Here is a 26197-nt window from a genome sequence, read left to right on the forward strand (position 1 = left end):
CTGCACATGCTCCGCCCACCCGGGTGACGCAGAGCGGGGCGGAAGGAAGGCGGCTCTGTTTGTGCGGGGCGGCCCAGCAGGTCAAAGGGCAAAAGCTCACCTGTGCTTCAATGAATTGACCACCAGCGCTGAAAAAGGCCAGAACTTCATCCAGATCCATCTGCAGCACCTCTGCATGGTCATTGCCCCCAGACCACACTTTCTTCCAGAAATTGCCCCTCCTCCTCCTTTTCAGAGACACAGCAAAGCTGCCCGTTCATTTCTAAAATAGGCTCCCAGACCCAGAAGTACACAGATTTAGATCTGCTAAATACCAGAGGGTGGCCAACATGACACCAATTGTTAAAAAGGGTTCCGGGAAATCACAGACTAGTAAGCCTGATGTCAGTGCCGAGCACAACTGTGAAAATTATTATATTATAACTATTATAAAGGATAAAATTACGAAACACATAGACAAAACTGTGTTCAGTCGACTGTCGAGGGAAGTCTTGCCGCACCGATTTGCTTCATTTCTTTGAAGGTGTGGATAAAGGTGAGCCGTTTGATGTAGTGTATCTAGATTTTCAGAAAGCTTTTGACACCTGAGAAAAGTAGAGTCATGGGATAGGAGGTAACGTCCTTCTGTGGATTAGGAATTGGTTATTGGACAGAAAACAGAGGGTAAGGTTAAATGGTCATTTCTCTCAATGGAGGAGGGTGAACAGTGGAGTGCTGCAGGGATCAGTACTGGGACCGGTGCTATTTAACATATTTATAAATGATATGGAAATCGGAACAACGAGTGAGGTGATATAAAACTATTCACTCTGATTTTCAGGAGGTCTGCAATGAGTATGCACGAGACAGATTTGCATGCATGGTTTCAATGGTATGCAGTTTTATCTCATATATAAGAACATAAGAATAGCCATACTGGGTCAGACCAAAGGTCCATCAATTCCAGTATCCTGCTTCCAACAGTGGTCAATTCAGGTCAAAGTACCTGGCAGAATCCCAATTAGTAGCAACATTCCAGAACCTCAAATAGTAGCAACATTCCATGCTACCAATCCCAGGGCAAGCAGTGTCTCCCCCCATGTCTGTCTCAATAGAAGACTATGGACTTTTCGTCCAGGAACTTGTACAAACCTTTTTTTAATCCAGATGTTACCATATCTTCTGGTAACAAGTTCCAGAGCTTAACTATGAGTAAAAAAATATTTCCTCCTTTGTTTTAAAAGAATTTCCATGTTAATTTTATTGAGTGTCCCCTGATCTTTGTACTTTTTGAAAGAGTACAAAATCGATTCATTTTACCTCAGGATTTTATAGACCTCAATCACCGGAGAACGTGAAGGCGGTTAGCTTGGCAGAGTTTAAAAAGGGGTTAGACGGTTTCCTAAAGGACAAGTCCATAAACCACTACTAAATGGACTTGGGAAAAATCCACAATTCCAGGAACAACATGTATAGAATGTTTGTACGTTTGGGAAGCTCACCAGGTGCCTTTGGCCTGGATTGGTCGCTGTCGTGGACAGGATGCTGGGCTCGATGGACCCTTGATCTTTTCCCAGTGTGATATTACTTATGTACTTATATCCTCCCTCAGCCATCTCTTTTCCAAACCCTAATCTGCCAACGCAGCACACTAGGCAGAAGATTTCAACGTATTGTCTACAATGACACAGAGATCTTTTTATTAAGTGCTGATTCCTAAGGTGAATCCTAGCATCGGGTAACTATGATTCAGATTATTCTTCCCAATGTGCATCACTTTGCATTTGTCCACATTAAATTTCATCTGTCGTTTGGATGTACATTCATTGTGGATATCCTGAAAGCCAGATTGGCCAGATGTGACTTGAGGACTGGGTTGAGGAACCTGTGCTTTGAAGGTACACGGTGTATCCCCAAGGCTATGTTTTCTGTCCAATCCGGAACTTCTCAAGTCTGTCTTGAAATCAAATCCAAAATCCAATGGGATTCGAGAGAGTTCCGGTCATCCTGGTCTTTAAGTGACAGCGAAAACTTGATGCTGTGTCTTATATAAGACCTTGTAGTGGCCAGGGACCCCAAAATCATCTACAAGCTACTAGGGGTTGGGGGAGGCTCATGGTATAGATGAGAGAGGCTCTCCTTGAACTCACATGGAAGTCTAAATGGTTAACAGTGCTCTGGAAGGGGAGGGAAAAGAAGCTGGTTTGGCTCGGGCAGCCTCTGCCACAAGTAAAAAGAAAGAGGAAAGGCTTGTTCCTGAGAGACGCTGAGGAAGGGTTGATACGAGTGAGCACAGCTGAGGCCCCCTGATAAGCTCTGCTCATAACTGCTCCCCACCCTATCCTTAAACTCTAGCTGCAAACGTCATCCATCTTAAGCCTCAGTGCCCATGAAATGAACATGTCCCCCCCCCCCCCTTCTTTTTCCCTCCCCTCATGCTCTCAGTTGTTCACCTTTCACTGCTAAAGGTTCTTGAGGGCAGGGTTTCACGTACCTGTCCTTGTGACCTCACGTCCAGTCGTGTTTTCTGGATATCCACAATGAATAGGCATGACATAAACACTGGAGTCTGAGTATATCCTGAAGACCCGACTGGCTGCAAGGGCACCAGCACAGGTTTGGGAAGCCATGAAGCCTTGTCCAACGATGTGCTCATTTCTCTCTGCATTACAGTGGGGATGAAAAGTGCACTGCGTCCTGTAAAGACACTAAAATTTGTTGCGCCATGTTGAAATAATTTACAAATAAAAACTCGAAGAACAAACACTGGGCTGTAGGACCTTCCTCTGGGCTTTTAAAGAGTTAAAAATTAAAGGCCTTTGTAATTGTTTTAAACCTCCTTCTGCCCACTCTTAACCACTGGGGCCTCTCACACTCCCTTTACAGAGCAACCTTGGGACCCTTTCTTTTACAAAATGCAGCACTGGGACATCCTACACTGAAGAACTTATGCAGAGACACAGAAATTGGGCTTTACAGTGGTTCAATACAAGGGTCAAGGGCAGGCAGATAGGGATTGTGACTCATTGTTTTCTTTCTGCCACCTTTAAATATCAGGAAATCGCCTGTGTTTGAATTAAAAGCAGTTTATTATTGGTCTTACTTCGCAAAACAAATCTTATTGCCCCATGTGGATAAAAACAGTCTTTTAAAAATAGACAAGTAATATTTTGAACTGTGATTTGCATATCAGAGTAAAGTTAATCGAGAAGTGTGGCTTTTCAAGCCGATATGCTGGCTTCTTTCACCTCCGGAGGGAGTGTTTTAAGCCTCTCAGTCTGTGGTGCAGCTGTTGCATCTTTAGAAACTTTGCAATAATCTACATGTACAACTGTGAAATCCAAATATTTCTCAATAGCAGCGAGAGCTATAAGAACAAAGAAAGAACCCAGATCTATTTACCCACCTCACCAATGCAACCTGTCCACATACACATATGTACATATGCTAATGCAAACAGACATGTCTATAGGTACATAATCACATGCACATACCCAGGTCCATATATACATATACACTGGCACACGTACGTTGCGGGTGATATATTTTAAGAAATGCACATGTTCACATGACGTGCATAAATACATAGCAGACTGAGGAGATTGTACCACACTCTTATTTTGAACAGGTGCAGCCTTTGTCTTCCAGTTCAGTTAAAGCTGCTGCCAACCCAAGAGACCAGAAGCTGCCCAGGCTGTTGTGGTTACACACAGCCAACAACAGGTGTTTGTACACAGCCTTCATTCAGCAGGTGATGGGCAGAGGAAGCAGACATCCTGCAAACCTAGCCACAGCCGAACAGAGCGAAGGGGCCAACCTTCGCCTTTGTCCAGATCAGCCAGTTTCAACCATCCACTAAAACCACATCATTCAATTTGTTTCTATATATGGGAGGGAAGTGTAGGGTCTATACGGGATGGCAGGCAGTCCCAGTAGAAACATACCCTGTGTCCACAGCAACTCCCCAAACATATGCAAAGCGGAAGTACTGTAGGAGGGTTGGTTCCCCTTATTAGTCAACATTAAAACAACAACAACATTCTAATTCTGGTGTCATCTCACTAACAGCAACACTGCAAAGTAATACAACCCTTTCAAAAACCTCAGCATATAGGGCTCAATTCAAAGTTAGGCACCAAAACACTGGGCACTGAGCCAATTGAACCAAACGTGTTACCGCAAGTCAAAACACACAGGAAGCCCATGATGTGCCCTTTGCAAGTGTGTGCGAGAAGCATTAGGGGCTAATTTTACAGCACTGCTTGGGATAGTGTTGGGGCCTCCGTCTCAAATTCATTTTGTCTCCCCTCCCCAGGAGTGGAGGAGTAGCCTAGTGGTTAGTGCAGCGGACTTTGATCCTGGGGAACTGAGTTCGATTCCCACTGCAGCTCCTTGTGACTCTGGGCAAGTCACTTAACCCTCCATTGCCCCTGGTACAAAATAAGTACCTGAATATATGTAAACCGCTTTGAATGTAGCAAAAACCACAGAAAGGCGGTATATCAAGTCCCATTTCCTTTTCCCCCTTTCCCTTATGACATCACAATATCAGAAGTGAGCCAAGTATCGGGCAATCAAGCCATTGTGACATCATTGATGAGGTTGGCTCTTATTGGTGGAAGGAGTGGAGGAGTAGCCTAGTGGTTAGTGCAGTGGACTTTGATCCTGGGGAACTGGGTTCAATTCCCACTGCAACTCCTTGTGGCTCTGGGCAAGTCACTTAACCCTCCATTGCCCCTGGTACAAAATAAGTACCTGAATATATGTAAACCGCTTTGAATGTAGCAAAAACCACAGAAAGGCAGTATATCAAGTCCCATTTCTCTTTCCCCCTTTCCCTTATGACATCACAATATCAGAAGTGAGCCAAGTATCGGGCAATCAAGCCATTGTGACATCATTGATGAGGTTGGCTCTTATTGGTGGAAGGAGTGGAGGAGTAGCCTAGTGGTTAGTGCAGTGGACTTTGTCCTGGGGAACTAAGTTCTATTCCCACTGCAACTCCTTGTGACTCTGGGCAAGTCACTTAACCCTCCATTGCCCCTGGTACAAAATAAGTACCTGAATATATGTAAACCGCTTGGAATGTAGTTGCAAAAACCTCAGAAAGGCGGTATATTAAGTCCCATTTCCCTATCCTGCCCCCACATTCAGCATTTCACTTCCCCTGCCCAACATCTCCATTCTGTATCCCTACCACCCCACTTGCTCAGCATTACCCCTGTGTCCCTATCCCCCAACCATAGGCCCCCCAAGTCTAGTACTTGCCTTCTGTGTCCCTAACCATTGGTCCTCTGTGTCCCTACCCTCTCTCTAGCCAGCATTGACCCTCTGCTCCTCAATGCCCACTATGTGTCCCTATCCCTCCCCCTATTTGCAGGCTCAATGTGGCTTACATAGTACCGGAGAGGCGTTTGCAGACTCCGCTGTAAACAAATACAGATTGATGTTGTGGTAAGAATAAAGTTCATGTGGTTCAGCCACATAAGGGAATCGTACAACGGAAGGGGTGTGTTATGTCCATTACATATTTTAGTTTTGTTGAGTAGCAGAGATCAGGCATTTATGTTGGATTGGTAGAGTATGCCTTTTTGAACAGGTAAGTTTTTTGTGTTCTCCGGAAGTGTAGATGGCCGTACGTGGTTTTCAAGGCTTTTGGTAGTGCGTTCCACAATTGTGTGCTTATGTAGGAAAAACTGGATGCGTAAGTTGATTTGTATTTAAGTCCTTTGCAGCTTGGGTAGTGGAGGTTTAGGAATGGACCGATATTTGACAACTAAGGTTTAATCCCAAAAAATGCAGGGTCATGCACTTGGGTCGCAAAAATCCGAGGGAATGGTACAGTATAAGGGGTGTAGTGCTTCAGTGTGTGAAGGAAGAGCGGGACTTGGGGGTGATTGTGTCTGACGACCTTAAAGCTTTCAAACAGGTAGAAAAAGCGACAGCCAAAGCCAGAAGGATGCTTGGGTGCATAAAGAGAGGCATGACCAGCAGGAAAAAGGAGGTGATAGTGCCGTTGTATAAGTCTCTGGTGAGATCTCATTGCGTGCAGTTCTAGAGACCGCACCTACGGAAAGATATAAACAGGATGGAGTCAGTCTAGAGGGCGGATACAAAATTAGTAAGCGGTCTTGAATGCAAAAATTATAGGGACAGGCTTATGAACCTCAACATGTATACACTGGAAGAGAGGAGGGAGAGAGGAGACATGATAGAAACGTTTAAATATCTCAAGGGCATTTATGTACAGGAAGAGAGCCTTTTTCAAATGAAGGAGAGCTCTGGAACGAGGGGGCATATAACAAAGTTAAGAGGGAATAGGCTTAGGAGAAACCTAAGAAAGAACTATTTCACAGAAAGGGTGGTGGAGTCGAGGACTGTTTCAGAGTTTAAAAAGGCATGGGATAAGCATGTGGGATCGCTTAGGAACAGGAAGAATTAGGGGTTACAGAGGATGGGCAGACTGGATGGGTCATATGGCCTTTATCTGCCATCATGTTTCTATGTTTCTAAAAGCATAGATTAATGAGACAAAGTCAACATGGATGTAGTGAAGGGAAATCTTGCCGCACCAATCTACTACATTTCTTTGAAGGGGTGAACAAACATGTGGATAAAGATTGAGCCGGTTGATATTGTGTATCTGGATTTTCAGAAGGCGTTTGACAAAGTACCTCATGAAAGACTCCAGAGGAAATTGGAGAGTCATGGGATAGGAGGTAGTGTTCTATTGTGGATTAAAAATTGGTTAAAAGATAGAAAACAGAGAGTAGGGTTAAATGGTCAGTATTCTCGATGCAGAAGGGTAGTTAGTGGGGTTCCCCAGGGGTCTGTGCTGGGACCGCTGCTTTTTAACATATTTATAAATGACCTAGAGATGGGAGTAAGTAGTGAGATAATAAAATTTGCTGATGACACAAAGTTATTCAAAGACGTTAAATCGCGGGAGGATTGTGAAAACTTACAAGAGGACCTTACGTTACTGGGAGACTGGGCGTCTAAATGGCAGATGACGTTTAATGTGAGCAAGTGCAAAGTGATGCACGTGGGAAAGAGGAACCTGAATTATAGCTACGTCATGCAAGGTTCTACTACTACTACTTATCATTTCTATAGCGCTACTAAATGTACGCAGCGCTGTACACTTGAACATGAAGAGACAGTCTTTGCTTGACAGAGCTTACAATCTACTTCGGACAGACAAACAGGACAAACGAGATAAGGGAATATTAAACTGAGGGTGATAAAATAAGGGTTCTGAACAAGTGAATAAGGGTTAGGAGTTAAAAGCAGCATCAAAAAGGTGGGCTTTTAGCTTAGATTTGAAGACGGCCAGAGATAGAGCTTGACGTACCAGCTCAGGAAGTCTATTCCAGGCATATGGTGCAGCAAGATAAAAGGAATGGAGTCTGGAGTTAGCGGTGGAGGAGAAGGGTGCAGATAAGAGAGATTTACCCAGTGAACGGAGTTCCCGGGGAGGAATGTAGGGAGAGATGAGAGTGGAGAGGTACTGAGGAGCTGCAGAGTGAATGCACTTATAAGTCAATAAGAGGAGTTTGAACTGTATGCGGAAACAGATAGGAAGCCAGTGATTATAGCTACGTCATGCAAGGTTCCACATTAGGAGTCCGTGACCAAGAAAGGGATCTAGGTGTCGTCGTCGATGATATGTTGAAACTTTCTGCTCAGTGTGCTGCTGTGGCCAAGAAAGCAAATAGAATGTTAGGTGTTATTAGGAAAGGAATGGAAAAAAAATGAGATTGTTATAATGCCTTTGTATCGCTCCATGGTGCAACCACACCTCGAATATTGTGTTCAATTCTGATCACCACATCTCAAAAAAAGATATAGTGGAATTAGAAAAGGTACAGAAAAGGGTGATGAAAATGATAAAGGGGATGGGACAAGTTCCTTATGAGGAAAGGCTAAAGTGGTAGGGCTCTTTAGCTTGGAGAAAAGGCGGCTGAGGGGAGATATGACAGAGGTCTATAAAATAATGAGTGGAGTTGAACGGGTAGATGTGAACCGTCTGTTTACACTTTCCAAAAATACTAGGACTAGGGGGCATGCGATGAAGTTACAAAGTTGTAAATTTAAAACGAATCGGAGAAAATGTTTCTACACTCAATGTGTAATTGGGTCTGGAATTCGTTGCCAGAGAATGTGGTAGGGGTGGTTAGCGTAGCAAAGTTTAAAAAAGGTTTGGATGGCTTCCTAAAGAAAAAGTGCATAGACCATTATTAACTGGTCTTAGGGAAAATCCACTATTCTGGGATAAGCAGTATTTATTTATTTATTTGTTACATTTGTATCCCACATTATCCCACCTCTTTGCAGGCTCAATGTGGCTTACAATTCGTCATGGATACTGAAACAGAAGAGAGTATACATTTGGCTTTACAGAGTGTTTTGGGTTACATGAAGATGAAATACATTTTTTTTTGTTACATTTGTACCCCGCGCTTTCCCACTCACGGCAGGCTCAATGCGGCTTACATGGGGCAATGGAGGGTTAAGTGACTTGCCCAGAGTCACATTTGGCTTTACAGAGTGTTTTGGGTTACATGAAGATGAAATACATGATAGTGTAAGAGCAAAAGGCATTATAAGATAATGCTGGATGTATTAAGGGTTGTACAGTTCTCTGTGTTGCTCATTGTGATATATCTTGTCAAAGAGATAAGTTTTTAATGCTTTACGGAAGTTGGTCAATTCATAGACCGTTTTCAGGTGACGTGGCAACGCGTTCCAGAACTGCGTACTCATGTAGGAGAAGGTAGATGAGTGCATTAGTTTGTATTTCAGGCCTTTGCACTTAGGGGGATGAAGATTGAGGAATGTACGAGAAGATTTCTTTGTGTTCCTGGGTGGTAGGTCTATTAGGTCCGACATTTAAGCTGGGGCGTCGCCATGGATGATTTTATGGACTAGGGTGCAAAGCTTGAATGTGATCCGTTCTTTAAGTGAGAGCCAGTGTAGTTTTTCACGTAAAGGTTTCGCGCTTTCGTATTTTGGTTTGCCGAATATTAGTCTGGCTGCCGTGTTCTGGGCAGTCTGGAGTTTTTTTTAAGTATTTGTTCTTTGCAACCAGCGTAAAGTGAGTTACAATAGTCCAGATGACTGAGTAAAATGTTTTGCAGTTTTTTGTGATCTTTGCCAGGTATTTGTGATCTGGGTTGGCCACTGTTGGAAACAGGATGCTGGGCATGATGGATATTTGGTGTTTCTCAGTATGGCAATACTTATTTAGGCAACCTATGCTTTGGTGGCAAACAGCACCCTGCAACAGGTTTTCAATAAGTCAGCCTAAGCTGATGCAGGTGGAGATCGCCGCACGCACGCGCAGTACATCAGGTGACTTCTCATGCTGCAGCACGTGGCCTTGATCATAAATCTACTTGGCTCCGCCCCCTACTAGAAAGCGAGTGCGGCTGCGCTGAATCTATCACGTGGGAAAAAGACTGTTTTTGATTACAATCAAGCGCTGGTATTCAAATATTGCATAATGAGCTACTCCTTGGACCACACCCATTGCATAATACTTCCACCTGCTGACCGCGCGCACTTGCCGTTCATTTAACTGGTGCAACGCTGCGGCGTCGCTGTCCTGTGACGCAACTTCCTGTTTCCGGCTGGTCGTGTGACGTGTTTAATAGGAGACGGCCGGGGCAGCCGAGATGGAAAGCTGTGGGATTGTTAGTGGGCGACCCCAGGTATGAGTTTGAGCGGGGGGAGGGGCCGTATCGCGGACACGGAGGAGCGTGGAAGATAGAGGGAGAGATGGCAGATGATGCGGAGGGGAGAGCGGCCCCCGAATGCGTGTGAGGAGGGGTGGCCGGAGTGTGAGAGTGTGAGTACAGCCGAATGCCTGGGACTCGCTGGCTTGTCCCCCTCCTCCACATTACATAGTGTCTCAGATGCTTTATTACCCCCCCCCCACAAGTCTCCTTCCTTACATAGTGTCTCAGATGCCCTATTACCCCCCCCCCACACCTTACATAGTGTCTCAGATGCTTTATTACCCCCCCAAGTCTCCTTCCTTACACATTGTCTCAGATGCCCTATTCCCCCCCACACCTTACATAGTGTCTCAGATGCCCTATTACCCCCCCAACCCTCCGTCCTTATATTGTCTCAGATGCCCTATTACCCCCCCACACCTTACATAGTGTCTCAGTTGCCCTATTACCCCCCCACCTTACATAGTGTCTCAGATGCTTTATTACCCCCCCCACAAGTCTCCTTCCTTACATAGTGTCTCAGATGCCCTATTACCCCCCCAAGCCCCCCACATTACATAGTGTCTCAGATGCCCTATTACCCCCCACCAAGCCTCCCACCTTACATAGTGTCTCAGATGCCCTATTACCCCCCCCCCACACCTTACATAGTGTCTCAGATGCTTTATTACCCCCCCAAGTCTCCTTCCTTACACATTGTCTCAGATGCCCTATTCCCCCCCACACCTTACATAGTGTCTCAGATGCCCTATTACCCCCCCAACCCTCCGTCCTTATATTGTCTCAGATGCCCTATTACCCCCCCCCAACTCTCCCACCTTACCTAGTGTCTCAGCTGCCCTATTACCCCCCCCAACCCTCCGTCCTTATATTGTGTCTCAGATGCCCTATTACCCCCCCTCCCACCTTACATAGTGTCTCAGATGCCCTATTACCCCCCCCCCCAAGCCTCCTTCCTTACCTAGTGTCTTAGATGCCTTATTACCCCCCCCACACCTTACATAGTGTCTCAGATGCCCTATTACCCCCCCCCAAGCCTCCCTCCTTACATAGTGTCTCAGATGCCCTATTACCCCCCCAAGCCTCCTTCCTTACATAGTGTCTCAGATGCCCTATTCCCCCCCCCCCAAGCCTCCTTCCTTACATAGTGTCTCAGATGCCCTATTCCCCCCCCCACACCTTACATAGTGTCTCAGATGCTTTATTACCCCCCCAACCCTCCTTCCTTACATTGTGTCTCAGATGCCCTATTCCCCCCCAACACCTTACATAGTGTCTCAGATGCTTTATTACCCCCCCCAACCCTCCTTCCTTACATTGTCTCAGATGCCCTATTCCCCCCCCCACACCTTACATAGTGTCTCAGATGCTTTATTACCCCCCCCAAGCCCCCCACCTTACATAGTGTGTCAGCTCCACACATCTTTCCTGCTTTGAGCAATTCCCCCCCCCCCCCCCCCCGCCACTAACCAGTGTCTTTGACACCTTTTAATTCTATTTTGTATTATTTTTTTATGGGAGGGTCTGTTTTAAGCAGTTCTGTGCCCTCCCCGTTGAGGGTGGTTGTCAGGGCATTCCCCTCCCCTCATCCATCACTCATTTTGCTATAATGTTCAACTTCTCAAGAAGGGAGCATCCCCAAACAAGCGTGGGAAGGGGGGGGGGGGGCACACTATAATTGCTAGTCCCTCCCTGTGCACTTCCCCCAAACCCTACTACTGTTTAGTATTTCTATAGCGCAACTAGGCATACACAGCACTGTACACCCCCCTTTCCCCTACATAGCGGAAACACAAACCAACCTCACCCACAGTACCAGGGAAGCAAGCATGGCCTGAAGTCATCCCCAAATAATGTAGCATAAGAGAAAGCAGAGTGCAGAATGCAATTCAGTCTTTGGTGGGAGAGTTCTTACATAATTACAAGGTGTACAGTGGGCTTTGGGCCACCGGGCCTCACTGCTACAACCCTTATAAACCTTTAACCCAGTAGAGAGAGAGCAGGTTTCTTTAAGTAATTTTCTGCTGACTGCATAAAGAACAGAAATGTTGATTTCAGGAAAGAAGTGAGAAATGTACTTGAGTTTAGTCAGGGCTTCTGACTTTTGGTTATAACTGAAAAAGTACTCCCCTCCATGAGAAATTTGGGTGAGTGAAGATCAGATATGAGGGCAGCAGCCAGATGAGTGCGACTAGCAGGAACTGAAGCCCTTTTGCCACTGGAGAAACAGGATTCATAGGAGCTCAAGCCCTGCCATAGCAGAGGAGTGGATGTGATTGGGGGTGGGGGGAGTAGGGGGTCCAAGGGAGCCACATAGTCTCATTCCTCTCCTCTCACCTCACTGGTTCTCTTTTTTTTTTTTTTAACTTTCTCCAAGGCTTTTGTATGTTTTCTTTCTTTTTATAAGATTGAATCAGTTGGAAGATGTACCTAGAGTTATTCTTCACAACATGAAAACACAGATAAACAAATGTGTAGTATCTTCCAAAAACACTGAAATAACTAAAAAAAAGAAACACCAAAGTTTATAAGTACCTGGAATAGCAAATCACCTGGACTGGAGTATACATCCCAGAGTGTTGATAGAATAGAAAAATGAATTTGCAGAGCTATTGTTAGTAATATATAATCTAACTTTAAAATCAAGCATGGTACCCTGATTGGAGGGTGGCCAATGTAACGCCAATTTTTTAAAAAGGTCCCAGAAGTGATCCTGGAAATTATAGACCAGTGAGCCTGACGTCTGTGCCAGGCAACATGGTAGAGACTATTATAAAGAACAAAATTACAGAGCATATTGAAAAGCATGGATTAATGAGACAAAGCCAACATGGATTTAATCAAGGAAAATCTTGCCTCACCAGTGTACTGCATTTCTTTGAAGGGGTGAATAAGCATGGGGATAAAGATGAGCCGGTCAATTTTTGTCTATCTGGATTGTCGGAAGGCAATTGACAAAGTACCTCATCAAAGATTCCTGAGGAAAGTAGAAAGTCATGGGATAGGAGGTAATGTCCTGTTGTGGATTAAAAGCTGATTAAAAGTTAGAAAACAGAGAGTAGGGTTACATGGTCAGTATTCTCCATGGACAAGAGTAGATAGTCAGGTTCCCAGGGGTCTGTGCTGGGACTGCTGCGTTTTGTTTTTCCCTTCATTGATTCTTTAATGATATGGAATATTGTACAATGAACAAAGTTATAAAACTTTTTCTAAATGAGCAAAGTCAATTGTCATCTAACTTAAATGTTATACTATTGAATACCCCCCCCAAAACACGTTCCCCTTCCCCATAAAGCCAGGTCAGATATTCTGAAAGGTATGCCTGCAAGTCATAGTACAGCAAAGCCAAAACAAGTTCAGCCCAAGAAACCAAATGAGGGAGGCATCAAGGAGATTGTGCAGGTTCCAGCACATCCAAAGAATGCCAAGTGTGATGTCCCAAGTTTTATGGAAATATCAGACTACCACTTTTAATTGCGGTAAATGTAGTCATCTGATGGATGTGATCTAATTTACAGAGAACCATGGCCATGGTGGTCGCCAGTGAAATTTTACAAGTCATGAAAAACAGAGAAGGAAGCTTGTGATATTCTATATTTCACTCCCACCAATTTAACGTGCAACAATAACATGCAACGAACAGTGCTCTGCTTTATGGAGGTAAATAACTGGTATGATTTGGTGCAGTGTTCGAAAAACAACAGACCAAAAAGATTGAACTACAGAGCTTGACCACCAGACATGATACATGTCGGCAGGCTCACCACAATGTCGCCAACAGTGCTTTGTACCATATTTAAACATTCAAAGGTGTTGCGGGATATAGTACCAACCATAAAGTATTTTATAGCTATTTTCCACTAGAAGCCTTTAATGAATATTTAAACACCGTGCCCCATCGTCTATGCTCCAGGGAGATAACCAGATCAAGCTCCCATTTATTAGTCTGCTATGTTATAGGATTAGCAGAAAATAAGAGGGATTGGTGAATATAGGTAATACATCTCCTATGACCCCCCCACCCCTCAAGGCTCATTGCATGAGTGTTTCTTCTAGTCTGAGCTCCCCTTTAGCCCTGCGAAAGATAAAATCTCAAAATTGCCAATAGTGAAACCTCTTGAGTTTCAGAGAGTCCATATTCATCTTGTAAATCTGAAAAAGGCAAAAGTTCCCATATCTGACCCAATGTACAAAGTGCTTGTTGTTCCCAGTATTTATAGCAAGGATCCAACACCCCCGGTTGGATCCTGGTGCAAAACGAATAGCCATTTGAAGATATGTCCTGTCGGGGGAAAAAGATGGCTTGCAGAGCATACCAGGTTTGTCTTACTAATCTACTGCATTTTTTGAAGGGGTGAACAATCATATGGATAAAGGTGAGACAGATTTTCAAAAGGCATTTGACAAAGTACCTCATGAAAGACTCCATAGGAAATTGGAGAGTCATGGGATAGGAGATAGTGTTCTATTACTGGTTAAAAGATAGAAAACAGAGACTAAGATTAAATAGTCGGTATTCTCAGTGGAGAAGGGTAGATAGTGGGGTTCGCCTGGGGTCTGTGCTAGGACCGCTGCTTTTTAACATTTATAAATAATCTAGAGATGGGAATAACTAGTGAGGTATTTAAATTTCCTGATGACACAAAGTTATTCAAAGTTGTTAAATCTCAAGAGAATTATGAAAAATTGCAAGAGGACCTTAACGAGACTGGGCATCCAAATGGCAGATGATGTTTAATGTGTGCAAGTGCAAAGTGATGCACGTGGGAAAGAGGAACCCGAACTACAGCTTCACGATACAAGGTTCTACGTTAGGAGTCACCCACCAAGAAAGGGATCTAGGTGTCATCGTTGATGATACTTTGAAACCCTCTGCTCAGTGTGCAGCGGCGGGTAAGAAAGCAAATAGAAAGTCAGGTATTAGGAAAGGAATGAAAACAAAATGAGAATATTATAATACCTTCATGTCGCTCCATGGTGCGACTGCACCTTGAATACTGTATGCAATTCTGGTCACCGCACATCGAAAAAGATGTAGGGGAATTAAAAAAGGTACAGAGAAGGGCAATGAAAATGATAAGGGAGTTGAGATGACTTGCCTTTTAAGAAAGGCTGAAGTGGCTAGGGCTTTTCAGCTTGGAGAAGAGATGGCTGAGGGGAGATATGATAGAGGTCTATCAAGTACTGAGTGGAATGGGTAGATTTAAATTGCTTGTTTGCCAAAAATACTAGGACTAGGGTGCAGGCAATGAAGCTACTAAGTAGTACATTTAAAACAAACCAGAGAAAATATTTCTTCGCTCAACATATAATTAAACTCTGGAGTTTTATTGCCAGACAATGTGGTAAAAGCAGTTAGTTTAGCAGGGTTTAAAAAAAGGTTTGTCTAATTTCCTAAAAGAAAAGTCCATAAGCCATTATTAAGATGGACTTGGGAAAATCCACTGCTTATTTCTAGGATAAGCAGCATAAAATGTATTGTACTGTTTTGGGATCTTGCCAGGTACTTGTGACCTGGATTGGCCACTGTTGGAAACAGGATACTGGACTTGATGGACCTTCAGTCTGTCCCAGTATGGCAATGCGTACGTTTTTATGTACTTATTGTGTGTACAGTATATAAATGTATTAACATATTGTGCTTGAACGATTGAAGAAATCTGATACTCAAATTATATCAAACAATCCAGTAAAAATTACAAGACATGAGATATACTTATATAGGTCACAGACTATTACAATATATTCTTGTAACTGTTAAACTCATGAAGGGACACAGTCTAGGCATTTTCCCCACATAAAATGGGAGAAAAGCTTTAGTAAACAGACTGATTTCATTAGTATATAAAAGCTAGAAAAGAAAAATAATTGGTTAAAAAAGATATTAAAATGGTCTCCCTCATCTTTTGGGTGTATCATTTTATTATGGCTTGGCGTCTCAAAAGCTGGATATGGCTGGTCCTCTGTGGACCTCTGAGAGGGGTCTACATGTCCTTCTTGAGAAAGCTGAGATGTTAGCAGCATTTCTTCAGGTTGCATCAGGTGTTGATGTAGTTGAACTTGAGACTTCACCTTCCTGTGCTGTATCCAGCTTTTAACTGTTCTCCTGACGGACTGAGCACTGGGATTGCTGATGCCCCCTGTCCTTTGGGTCTAAGTCCACGATGTGAAGTGAGGAGAGAGCAGTGGGGGATGGAAATTAATCACAGTAATCTCTAAGCACCTTCTGATCTGGCATTTTTCCATTTCACAGAGATCTGGTGGAAAACACTCATCCAATCCAACAGATAATTATTCCCTGGCTCGTCGGAGAACGCTGCAAGTGGTGGTCAGCTCCCTGTTGACAGAGGCAGGCTTTGAGAGTGCAGAAAAGGCTGCGGTTGAGACGCTGACTGAAATGCTACAAAGCTGTGAGTGTTGTTGGGAGAGAAGGAAGCTAGAGGAGGCACACAGGCCTTCAGGGCAAAGTCTAGAATTGTTATCCTGAGCTCGCGTGTTGTCAGGCAGTGTTGGTAGTATCTAAGAGCAGACTGCTGTGTGTAAATGGCCAAGACAGAGGCGTAGATTGTGAATGAAATAGTGCCTGTGTAGATTAACCCTTCAGCCTTACACAGGCATCTATTTTACCAAAAGTCTGCTCCCCCGACATCAAAACCTGGCTAAGCTTCTGGGCCAAGGTGCATCCCCGTAGAGCTCTGTCCGTTCGGGAGCTCCAAGTGGGTTAGTTGTGGACCTAGCTTGACAGAAATGAACCTCACTCTTACCCCAGTACAGTCCTGATGAGCTCTGCTCCTCTCTGGGTCTTTAGTGATGAACCTCGCTCTTAAGCCGCCACAGTATGGTGGAAATGAGCTCTGTTCCTCTCTAGGCCTTTCAGTGTTTCCTCTCTGCTCTAGAGGCTGACGGGATCAGTTCCTGGTAAATGACAGAAAAAGGCCCAAGTAAGTTGCTCAGTTACTTCTCTTTTTTTTGTGTGAACCCATGTGACATTCATGGGCTGTGGGTAAGATTGTGTTTTGCACAGAAGTTTCTTTTTGCCAGTGCTCCACAGACCCAGGGTACACCAAACGTTAGAACCGCTAATGAAAATTTTGTGTGTTTCCAGACCTTTCTGAAATTGGCCGGAGTTCCAAGTCTTACTGCGAGCACATGGCCAGGACACAGCCAACGCTCTCAGATATCGTAGTGACCCTGGTGGAAATGGGTAAGCACAGCTGTTCCCCCTGGGGTAGTTAAGAAGTAGAAGCCTCTGCTGCTGTTAAATTGCACCTTCACTCCATGTTCACTGTCCTTACATTCTTGCGTCCTCGCAGCTCCCCTCATCCACACAAGATACACATTTGGCACATGGGTAGGGGACTGACGGCTTCCTGGCACTGATCGATTCTTCTCTTTCAGGCTTCAACGTGGAAACACTTCCTTCCTATGCGAAACGCTCCCAGCGAATGGTCATCACTGCACGTATGTCGAGCGCTGGAGAGTGCTTGTGTGCTGTCTCAGTATTGGGGGAACATAGTGTGCTGGGATTGGGGGGGGGGGGCAGCTTGCTGTCTGATTATGCTAGAGGTGTAGATGGGGGGAGAAGTACCAGTGTGCTGGGGGGAAGGGAGTACCAGTGTGCTGTCTGATGTTAGTTTTAGGGTGGATCACACTTATGCCATTGGATGCTGGGGAGGGAGTATTAGGCTGTTGGTACTGTTGTGGATCACCTTTATGCTGGGATAGGGGGAAGGGGAGTACCAGTGCACTGTCTGATTGTTGATTTTAGGGTGGAGCACCCTTATCCCATTGGGTGCTGGGGAGGGGGTAGAGTGTTAGGGTGGGACAGGGGTGAGGGTGCCAGTGTGCATTCTGGGTGCTGGAGGGGGAGGGGAGTACCAGTGCATGGTCTTATTGGATTTAGGGTGGAGCACCCTTGTGCCATTGGGTGCTGGGGGGTATCGGCACCCAAGGGACTAGGTTATGATTCTGGGGGTGGGTGGGGGAGGGTGCTAGTGTGCTGTATGAGTTTGGATAGTGACTGGTAACCCTAAGACTTCTTTGTCTCACAGCACCTGTGACAAATCAGCCAATGACCCCCAAAGCCCTGAGTGCTGGCCAGAGTAAGCAGCATCCCCCACACATCCCAAGCCACTTCCCAGAGTTCCCTGATCCACACACCTATATCAAGACACCGGTGAGTGGGGAAACTGACATAACAAACAGATTCTGTCTTGTGTGTCAAGTGAATTGTTTCTGATTGAAAGTTTGGTCTCGCACCTGAGGCTGCCTGCAAAATTCACCTTGTTGGACTACATGTATAGGAGTGGAGGAATGTTTCTGTGTCACTTGATATTGGAGCAGGTGGACTTTTTTTTTTTTTTTTTTTGTCCACGTGCAAGGGAGGGGGGCAGTCCTTTCTCTTTGCCCACATGTAGGGGAAGGGGCAGTCCATTCTCTGTGTCCAAGGGGGCAGGATTCTTTGTGTGCATATTTTTTGCCAAGTGCCACCTTTTAGATCAGGACAGTTTTGAACTTTCTTTTGTGTCATAGTGCAGAGTTTGATTGTGTTAGTGAAGTGCTGCACCTACTGGAATTTAAGATGATTTGAGTATAATATACAAGTTTGGGATTGTGTTTGGAATTCCAGTTGTGAAAAGGGATCTGCTGTGACCAGTGTTTCATTTAACCCTTCAGACATACCGGGAGCCTGTCTCTGATTACCAGACCCTTCGGGAAAAGGTGGCATCGCAGAGACGGGATGTGGAGAGAGCGCTCACTCGTTTCATGGCCAAGACCGGTGAAACACAGAGTCTCTTCAAGGACGACATCAACACCTTTCCATGTAAGGGCTCCTTGCGTTCACAGACCCCTCACCCACCCCAGTTCAAACAGTTGCTGCTCAGGTCCTGCACTAGCACAGGGTAAATCCCAGCTGAGTCTCGGTGCTTAGAGTTGGGACCCTCCTGTGGCACAGGATAAACTGTTACTACTGTTTATCATTTCTATAGCGCTACTAGACATAGGCAGTGCTATACAGAAACATGAAAGAGATGGTCCCTGCTTAATAGAGCTTATAATCAAGACAGATAAACAGAACAAACTGGAGACTGCACTTTCAAAAAGATATAAACAGGATGGAGTCTTCCACAGGGCAGCTACAAAATTGGTCAGTGGTCTCTGTCCTAAAGAGTATGGGGACACAGACTTAAGGTTCTCAATCTGGTAAAAGTGCAGGAGAGAGGGGATATGGTAGAGGCATTTAAATATCTCTGTGGCGTTAACGTACAGGAGATGAGCCTTTTTTTCAAATGAAGGAAAACTCTGGAATGAGAGGGCATAGGATGAAGTGGATAAGTGTTGTGGAGGTAAAATTACTAGGGGGGAGGGGGCACTATTTTAGATCTAGTCCTTAGTGGAATGCAGGGCATAATATGAAATGTAACTGTCGTTTCGTCTGGGAAACGGTGATCATAACATGATCAAATTTGAGCTGATATCTGGAGGAGTGAAGTCACCTAAAGAAATATACAGTAGCAGCATTTAATTTTTGAAAGGACTATTACAAAATGAGGCAAATGGTTAAAAAGAAGCTGCAAATTAGGACTTTAAATCAGGTATGGACATTGTTTAAAAATGCCATCTTGGAAGCCCAGACCAGATGCATTCCACGCATTTACAAAGGTAGTAAGAAGGGAAAACGACAGCTAGCATGGTTAAAAGGTGAAGTGAAAGAGGGTATTAGAGCTAAAAAAAAAATGTCCTTCAAAGAATGGAAGAAGGACAGTAATTCCCTCACAGGCTTTTTGCTTCCCATGTACCTGAAAAAGTTGTTGCTGGGCATTTTTACCTCTACAGCAAGTTTCTCTTCATAGTCTCATGTAGCCTTCTTTATCAAGGCTTTGCAACTAACTTGCCACTAATAAGAAACACACGCACTGGCAAGTTAGATGCAAAGCCTTGATAAAGAAGGCTACATGAGACTATGAAGAGAAATGCGCAGTAACAACTTTTTCAGGTACATGGGAAGCAAAAAGCCTGTGAGGGAATTACTGTAATAAAGGAGTAAAAGGGACACTTTGGGAGGACAAGGCCATAGTGGAGACACTCAATGAATTCTTTGCTTCAGTCTTCACAGAAAAGCTGTAAGTGATCTGCCTGTACCAGAAATGGTTTTTGTGTGACAATGCAGAGGATCTGAAAGAAATTACAGACCAGTAAACTTGACCTTAGGACCAGGCAAAATAGCAGAAACTGTTATAAAGGATAAAATTACGGAAACACATAGGCAAACATGGTTTTAAGTGGGATAGAGTCGGCATGGATTCAGCCAAGGGAAGCCTCGCCAATTTGCTTCATTTCTTTGAAGGTGTGAATAAATATCTGGATAAAGGTGAGACGGTTGATGTAGGGTATCTAGATTTTTAGCAAGCTTTTGACAAAATTCCCTCATGAGACTCCTGAGAAACAGAGTCATGTGATAGGAGGCAATGTTCTTCTGTGGATTAGGAATTGGTTTTTGGACAGAAAACAGAAGGTAGGGTTAAATGGCCAATTTTCACAGTGGGAGAGAGTGATTAGTGGAGTACCGCAGGGATCTGTATTGGGACCAGTGCTATTTAACATATTTATAAATGGTCTGGCAATTGGAACGACAAGTGAGGTGGTTAAATTTTCAGATGACACAAAAACTATTCAAACATGTGCGGACTATGAAAAATTACAGGAAGTCTTTAGGAAAAAGAAGACTGGGGCATCCAAATGGCAGATGAAATTTAATGTACACAAATGCAAAAGATGCACATTGGGGAAGAATAATCCGAATCCTAGTTATCTGATGCTAGAGTCCATCTTGGGATTCAGCACCCAAGAAAAAGTTCAAGGTGTCGTCATCTGCTCAGTTTGTAGCGGTGGCCAAAAAAGCAAACGGGATGCTGGGAATTATTAGGAAAGGGATGGTAAGGAAAATGAAGAATATTGTAATGCCTCTTTATCGCTTCATGGTGCAACCTCACCTTGAGAATTTCTTTCAATTCTGGTCGCCGTTTCTCAAACGATATAGCGGAATTAGAAAAGGTTCAAAGAACGACCAAAATGATAGAGATGGAACTCCTCTTGTATGAGGAAAGTCTAAAGAGGTTAGGGCTCTTCAGCTTGGAAAAGCTGGCTGAGGGGGGGATATGATTGAGGACTACAAAATCCTGAGTGGGGTGGAGGTGTATCGATTTTTCACTCATTCAAAAAATACGAAGACTAGGGGACACTCAATGAAACTGGATGGAAATACTTTTAAAACAAATAGGAGGAAATGTTTTTTCACTCAAAGAATGCTTAATCTCTGGAACTCGTTGCCGGAGGATGTGGTAACAGTGGTTATCGTATCTGGGTTTAAAAAAAGGTTTGGGCAAGTTCCTGGAGGAAAAGTCCATAGTCTGTTGTTGAGATGGACATGGGGAAGCCACTGCTCGCCCTGGGATTGGTATCATGGAATGTTGCTACTAATTGGGTTTCTGCCAGGTACTTGTGACCTGGACTGGCCACTGGAACCAGGATACTGGGCTAGATGGACCATTGGTCTGACCCAGCATGGCTAGTCTTATGTTCTAAAGAAATAATATCAGCTCTTAATCCTAAGGAAATCTTTTTCATTCAAAGGGTGGTGGATGCATGGAATAGCCTTCTGGTGGAGGTGGTGGAGACAAGGACTGTGTCTGAATTTAAGAAAATGGGGGACAGGCACATGGGAGGACATAGTAGATGCTGAGGATGGGCAGACTGGATGGGTCATTTGGCCCTTATCTGCTGTCATGTTTCTGTAAGAGATTAGGGAGTTTCACATGGGTATGATTAAAACAACATAAATGACGGCAGATAAAACCTGAACGGTCCATCCTGTCTGCTCACATTCAATTATCAAATTGAACAATCCAATGCTATTATTACAACATTTTATTTGCTGAGCTCCGCTTTATGATGTCTTCCCCTCCTCCACTGAAATATGCAGGACCCACATTTATAGAATACGATATGAATGTGGTATAAAAAATATGCAGATTTGATCCTGAGCCGTACTTGCCATTTTCATGGCTCAGACCATAAAAATGTCTGCCCTGCACTGACCTCACATCCCAGCTGCTGGAGTTGACATTGAAACCCACTGCAGCCCATTGTGATCCGTCTTGCCATATACAGGGCACAGATCTTAAGTGTGTCCAGCATTGTAATGTCATGTAATGTGGCATTTGTATTCCGACAACTCCCAATGAAGGTTCAAAGCGGATAATTCAAATAGAAAGCTAAAGAATCTTGAAGATAAGAGAAGAGTTATAACACATTTTCTAAACAAATAAGTCTTTAGGGCTTTCGAAAGGAACAATAAGAATTAAAAGTTCTCAGCTCTCTTGGCAAGGAACCAAATGTGAGTAGCCTGGTTGCATATTGAGCTTTCTAACAGCTTTTTTTAACGTATCCTTGAAAATGATAGAAAATAAAGTAAATGAGAATCGCCTGCTCTGGAAGATTTAGAGCCAGTTGGAAATTAAAACCCAGCAAGTAAGTACTCAGGGTGGGGTGTAGGGAGAAAGACACTGATTCTTGGGGTCTGGGCCTAGGATTCTCCCATAGTGCAAGATAAATCTCGGCTATAGAAACTCCTGCATACTGCTGGCCTCGTAATTTGTTGTTTGCCTCTCCCACCTCCAGTGATTGCTGCTCGGCCATTCTCTATTCCATACCTGAACGCCCCTGCTCCCCTCCGAGCTGGAGATGCAGCAGATGGAGGAAACAGATTCTTCAGAACAGGAGGAGCAGACGGATACAGAGACCCTCTCCATGCACATGCATGCGGTATGAACTGAGGCGCCCACAACCCACCTCTACGATTTCTGCTGTCATTTGTGCTGCCTTCACTCTGTTTTTTTCCAGCGTCTTCCTCTTGCATTGGTCTAACCATTCTCTGCAGCAGAAGGTTGTGAAGCATGTCTGTGCTCGCGCTACTTTCAGGCATTCTCGGTGACAGTACATCATGGTGCCAAAACTCACTTTGAATATTGACTCTCTTATGTTGAGCTCTCGCTGAGAGTGACTTTGGCTTGCCTAAACTGTGTTCAGTGGGCCACCGTCACTGGAAATTGGGCATAGAGGGACGTAATAGGAATAGAATCAAGGAGGGGCTGGCAGGAATATGAGTGCCGGCAATATTCCTCACTCAGCTAAGCGGGTAGATAGGACCACATGCAAAAAAGCAATCCTAACCAAGCCGCCTTACCTATGTGGGTGTCGGCATTGAATATTGGGGTAGGAGCAAACCTTGCCGCTGGTTGCTGTCACCTCTTGTGTACTCTCATGATAACACTGCTAGAGGTTGTGGAGGTTATTTTGCCACTGGAGCCACTAAGGGTAGGAAGGAGTGGGGTTTGCTTCTACCCTGATCATCCACTGAATCTGCAGGGATGGTCTGGTGGGGGTGGGGGGGGGGGGGGCTACTGGGCTGTGGAGTAGCTTGACAGACCAGTGGGTAGACCAAACATTTCATATCAGCTCTTCGCCCCTCACCCTCTGCAACTAAGGCAAACCCCAAATTTAAGTTGCACTCCCTCCTCAAAGTAAATGAATACTTGTGATGTTGGGGATCCCCAAGCCCTGCCCGCTGAAGACGTCCTCCTACTGAAAGAACTTACTCTTGGGCGGTCCCTGAGCCGATGCTGCTGGCCTCTATGTGCGCTCAGTTTCACACATACTTGAAAACTGAGCACGCATGGGCTGGGTGGTCATATGGCTGGTAGCAGTGGCTCAGGGGCGGTGCTGGTGGTGGTGGCGGCCAAGAGTAAGGTCTTTCAGCTGGAGGAGGTCTTCAGCAGGCAGCCATACTAAGGCAGGAGAAATTTGGGATGGGCCTGAGCCCACCCCTGGCTGTTGCTGTTACTGGGACATGGGCGAGGGGGAATCTAGTTGGGAGGGGTTACTTGTCTGAGTGGTGGGGGGGGGGGGGGGGAGCTGATCTTCTCTTTTGTGGGTTTTGGCCAATAGGTAGGACCTGCATTAAGTCTGATGGCTGACGTTTATTTATAATTCGTTTATACCCCACATTAGCCCCAAATAGACTCAAGTGTCAGTAGTCGTGTCTGGTCTGGACATGGCCCACCATTGAACATCTGGGGCTAATTTAGCTGGACACGGGTGGCACTTAAAAAAAAAAAAAAAAGGCTGACAGCTGTGTATTGATTGTTCAGCAGGTTTAGGCTGAAAGGTAACTTCTCTTCTTCCTCATCGTACCTCCAAAGTACATGAGCAGGGCTAAACTGTGAGTTGCCGTTGTCATGCGCTGACCAGCTGAGGACTGTTTAAAATACGTAGTTGGCTGGTTGCCAATTGGGGACCAATTCCATGATTGTTTTACGTGGGGCTCATGGATGTGACAACTCCATGTGGCTAAGTCTAGTTGACCCCCTTTTCTCTGTGTAGTATTTTTTCTCTCCGAGAAAACAATAAGGCAACCGCTCTGCAAAATCCAACATGGAAAACAAACTGTGACGCCAGATAATCGATAAATAGTCTGCGACCAGCCCTTGGTAGCAGACTATTTATCGATTATCGGGTGTCATGCAGGAGATGCTATTTTGAGCTGCTCATGCTGGTTTTTTATGAAGCAAATTTCTTGTATCCTTGTCCTGTTATATTATTTGATACCGCTCTTATTTAAGAAAGATACAGACTAGCCCCTGACGCAGCCCTATCGTTGGGCGAAACCCAGCCTGTGTTGGGCATTTGTCTTATACACGGTATCTTCAATAAAGTTTTTTGGGGATATTATACTGATCTGCTAGTTTGTTTTCCACGTTGTATTTTTCCTCTCCTACAGCTCTTTGCTGAGTCCACAACTGATTTGTCTCTGTTTTTTTTTATGCTACAGGATGATTCTGGAGCAGAAAAGGAAAATATGTCTGTCCTACAGCAGAGCAGTGCACTGCAAGCAGGCAGAAATGGGGAGGAGAATGTGATAGACAACCCATACCTGCGCCCTGTCAAAAAACCCAAGCCACGGAGGAAGAAATGAACCAGTTCCTGGGGGGGGGGGGGGGGCAGGGGCACAAGAGGAAGAGACAGGAGAGGGGCAAGTGCAGGGGGACATCCCTGTCGGAAACTGAGACCAGGATCCTGCTGCTGGGATGGAACATAATCCTCACAGCCCTTCCTCCCTGTTGGCAACATGTGGAAAAGTTATTTATCATTAATGCAGCTCTTGCTTTGTATATGTGGATTGCATATTTCATAGACAGTAAACTAAAAGGCAAGTACAAACTAAATCTTGAACAGAGCTTGTGAAGTGGGAAGTCAACTAAGAAGCTACTGTGGATTCGTTGTATAATTGACACCGAATTCTGGTGTGACCCTGCTGTGTCTTATCTTTTGTTCTGCACCTTAATTATTAGATGCTCAGTCAGATATACATGAGGATGCATCAAAACTTGATTATCAAACAAATACCTATATGTTCTTTATAGTAAAATAAAATCCCAATACAACCCTGCATGAAAAATTAAATATATTCCTCCTGAATATGAAATCGCAGATTTGAAGAGTTAAAGCTTTGAAATGTCTAATGTAGCTATTTTCACTTCTTCCAGTATATAGATCTGTATAGCTGATACTGCTGAATCTCTGGTACAAGGTCTAGGTATAATTATCCATTGATGTGGAAGCGTTGCATATCAGGGGCTGACATAGAGACCACAGTTCTCGGCCCATACATGTAAGCCATGAACTCATTTTCAAAGCACATAAGCTTACAAAGTTACATAGGTTTCTATGTCTGAAAATGAGCACCAATATGTGTGGCTCAGACCCTCCAAGTTATCCTTGTTTTTCCAAGTTCAAGTCGAATATGTAGTTAATTATCCACTTGAAGCTCAGCAATCAGTCGTCATTGTTTTTTTTGAAGCACTGACCACTGTGAGCAGATTTGACACCAGATACACAGCACCAGGCCAAATCTGGATACCTGAAAATGAAGAGCCAGTATATCAGTTGCCACCAGACCTGATCTGGCTATGTTCAATACCAGAGCAGCGATGGCTATTTGGGCAAAGTAGGAAGCCCTTTACCTGTCCCACTGAAATAGCACTGGTGCCCAGATAACTCTTGACTCAACTTCAGCTGCACCCCTGAACCACCCTGGTACTAATTGGTGAGAGCTATACTGGTCTGTACTGGTGTTCAGTGATACTAACTGGAGAATGCTGTACTTGTCTGTGCTGATTGTTCGGTGGTACTCTGCAGTTAAGTGCAGCTGAGTATCAGCACTAGACATGATCAGCATGGTTTAAGCGGGTAGCAGACCTTCTTGCTTAAATCATGCTGAGTACTGATGCCTATAACTGTAATCCATCTGTGTTTGTGGCTCTGGGAACGCAGTCTGTACCAGGGTACGTGGCCATTTACCGAGGTAAATGTGTTTTGAAAATTGTGCCCATTTCATCTAATATAAAGCATGACATCTA

General features: G+C 44.5%; 1 protein-coding gene across 1 annotated transcript; it reads left to right on the plus strand.

Moving 5' to 3' along the window:
- Positions 1-9614: 9614 nt before the first annotated feature.
- On the plus strand, positions 9615-26197 carry LOC115481664 (transcription initiation factor TFIID subunit 8-like). Its single transcript, XM_030220986.1, is given in 10 exon segments — positions 9615-9829; positions 15973-16129; positions 16825-16923; positions 17118-17180; positions 17771-17895; positions 18396-18543; positions 22401-22435; positions 22437-22544; positions 24610-24769; positions 24804-26197. Coding segments are annotated over 9 exon segments (942 nt in total). The 5' UTR covers positions 9615-9766; the 3' UTR covers positions 24754-24769; positions 24804-26197.

The sequence above is a fragment of the Microcaecilia unicolor genome, chromosome 12 (assembly GCF_901765095.1).
Source record: "Microcaecilia unicolor chromosome 12, aMicUni1.1, whole genome shotgun sequence".
Classification (NCBI taxonomy): Eukaryota; Metazoa; Chordata; class Amphibia; order Gymnophiona; family Siphonopidae; genus Microcaecilia; species Microcaecilia unicolor.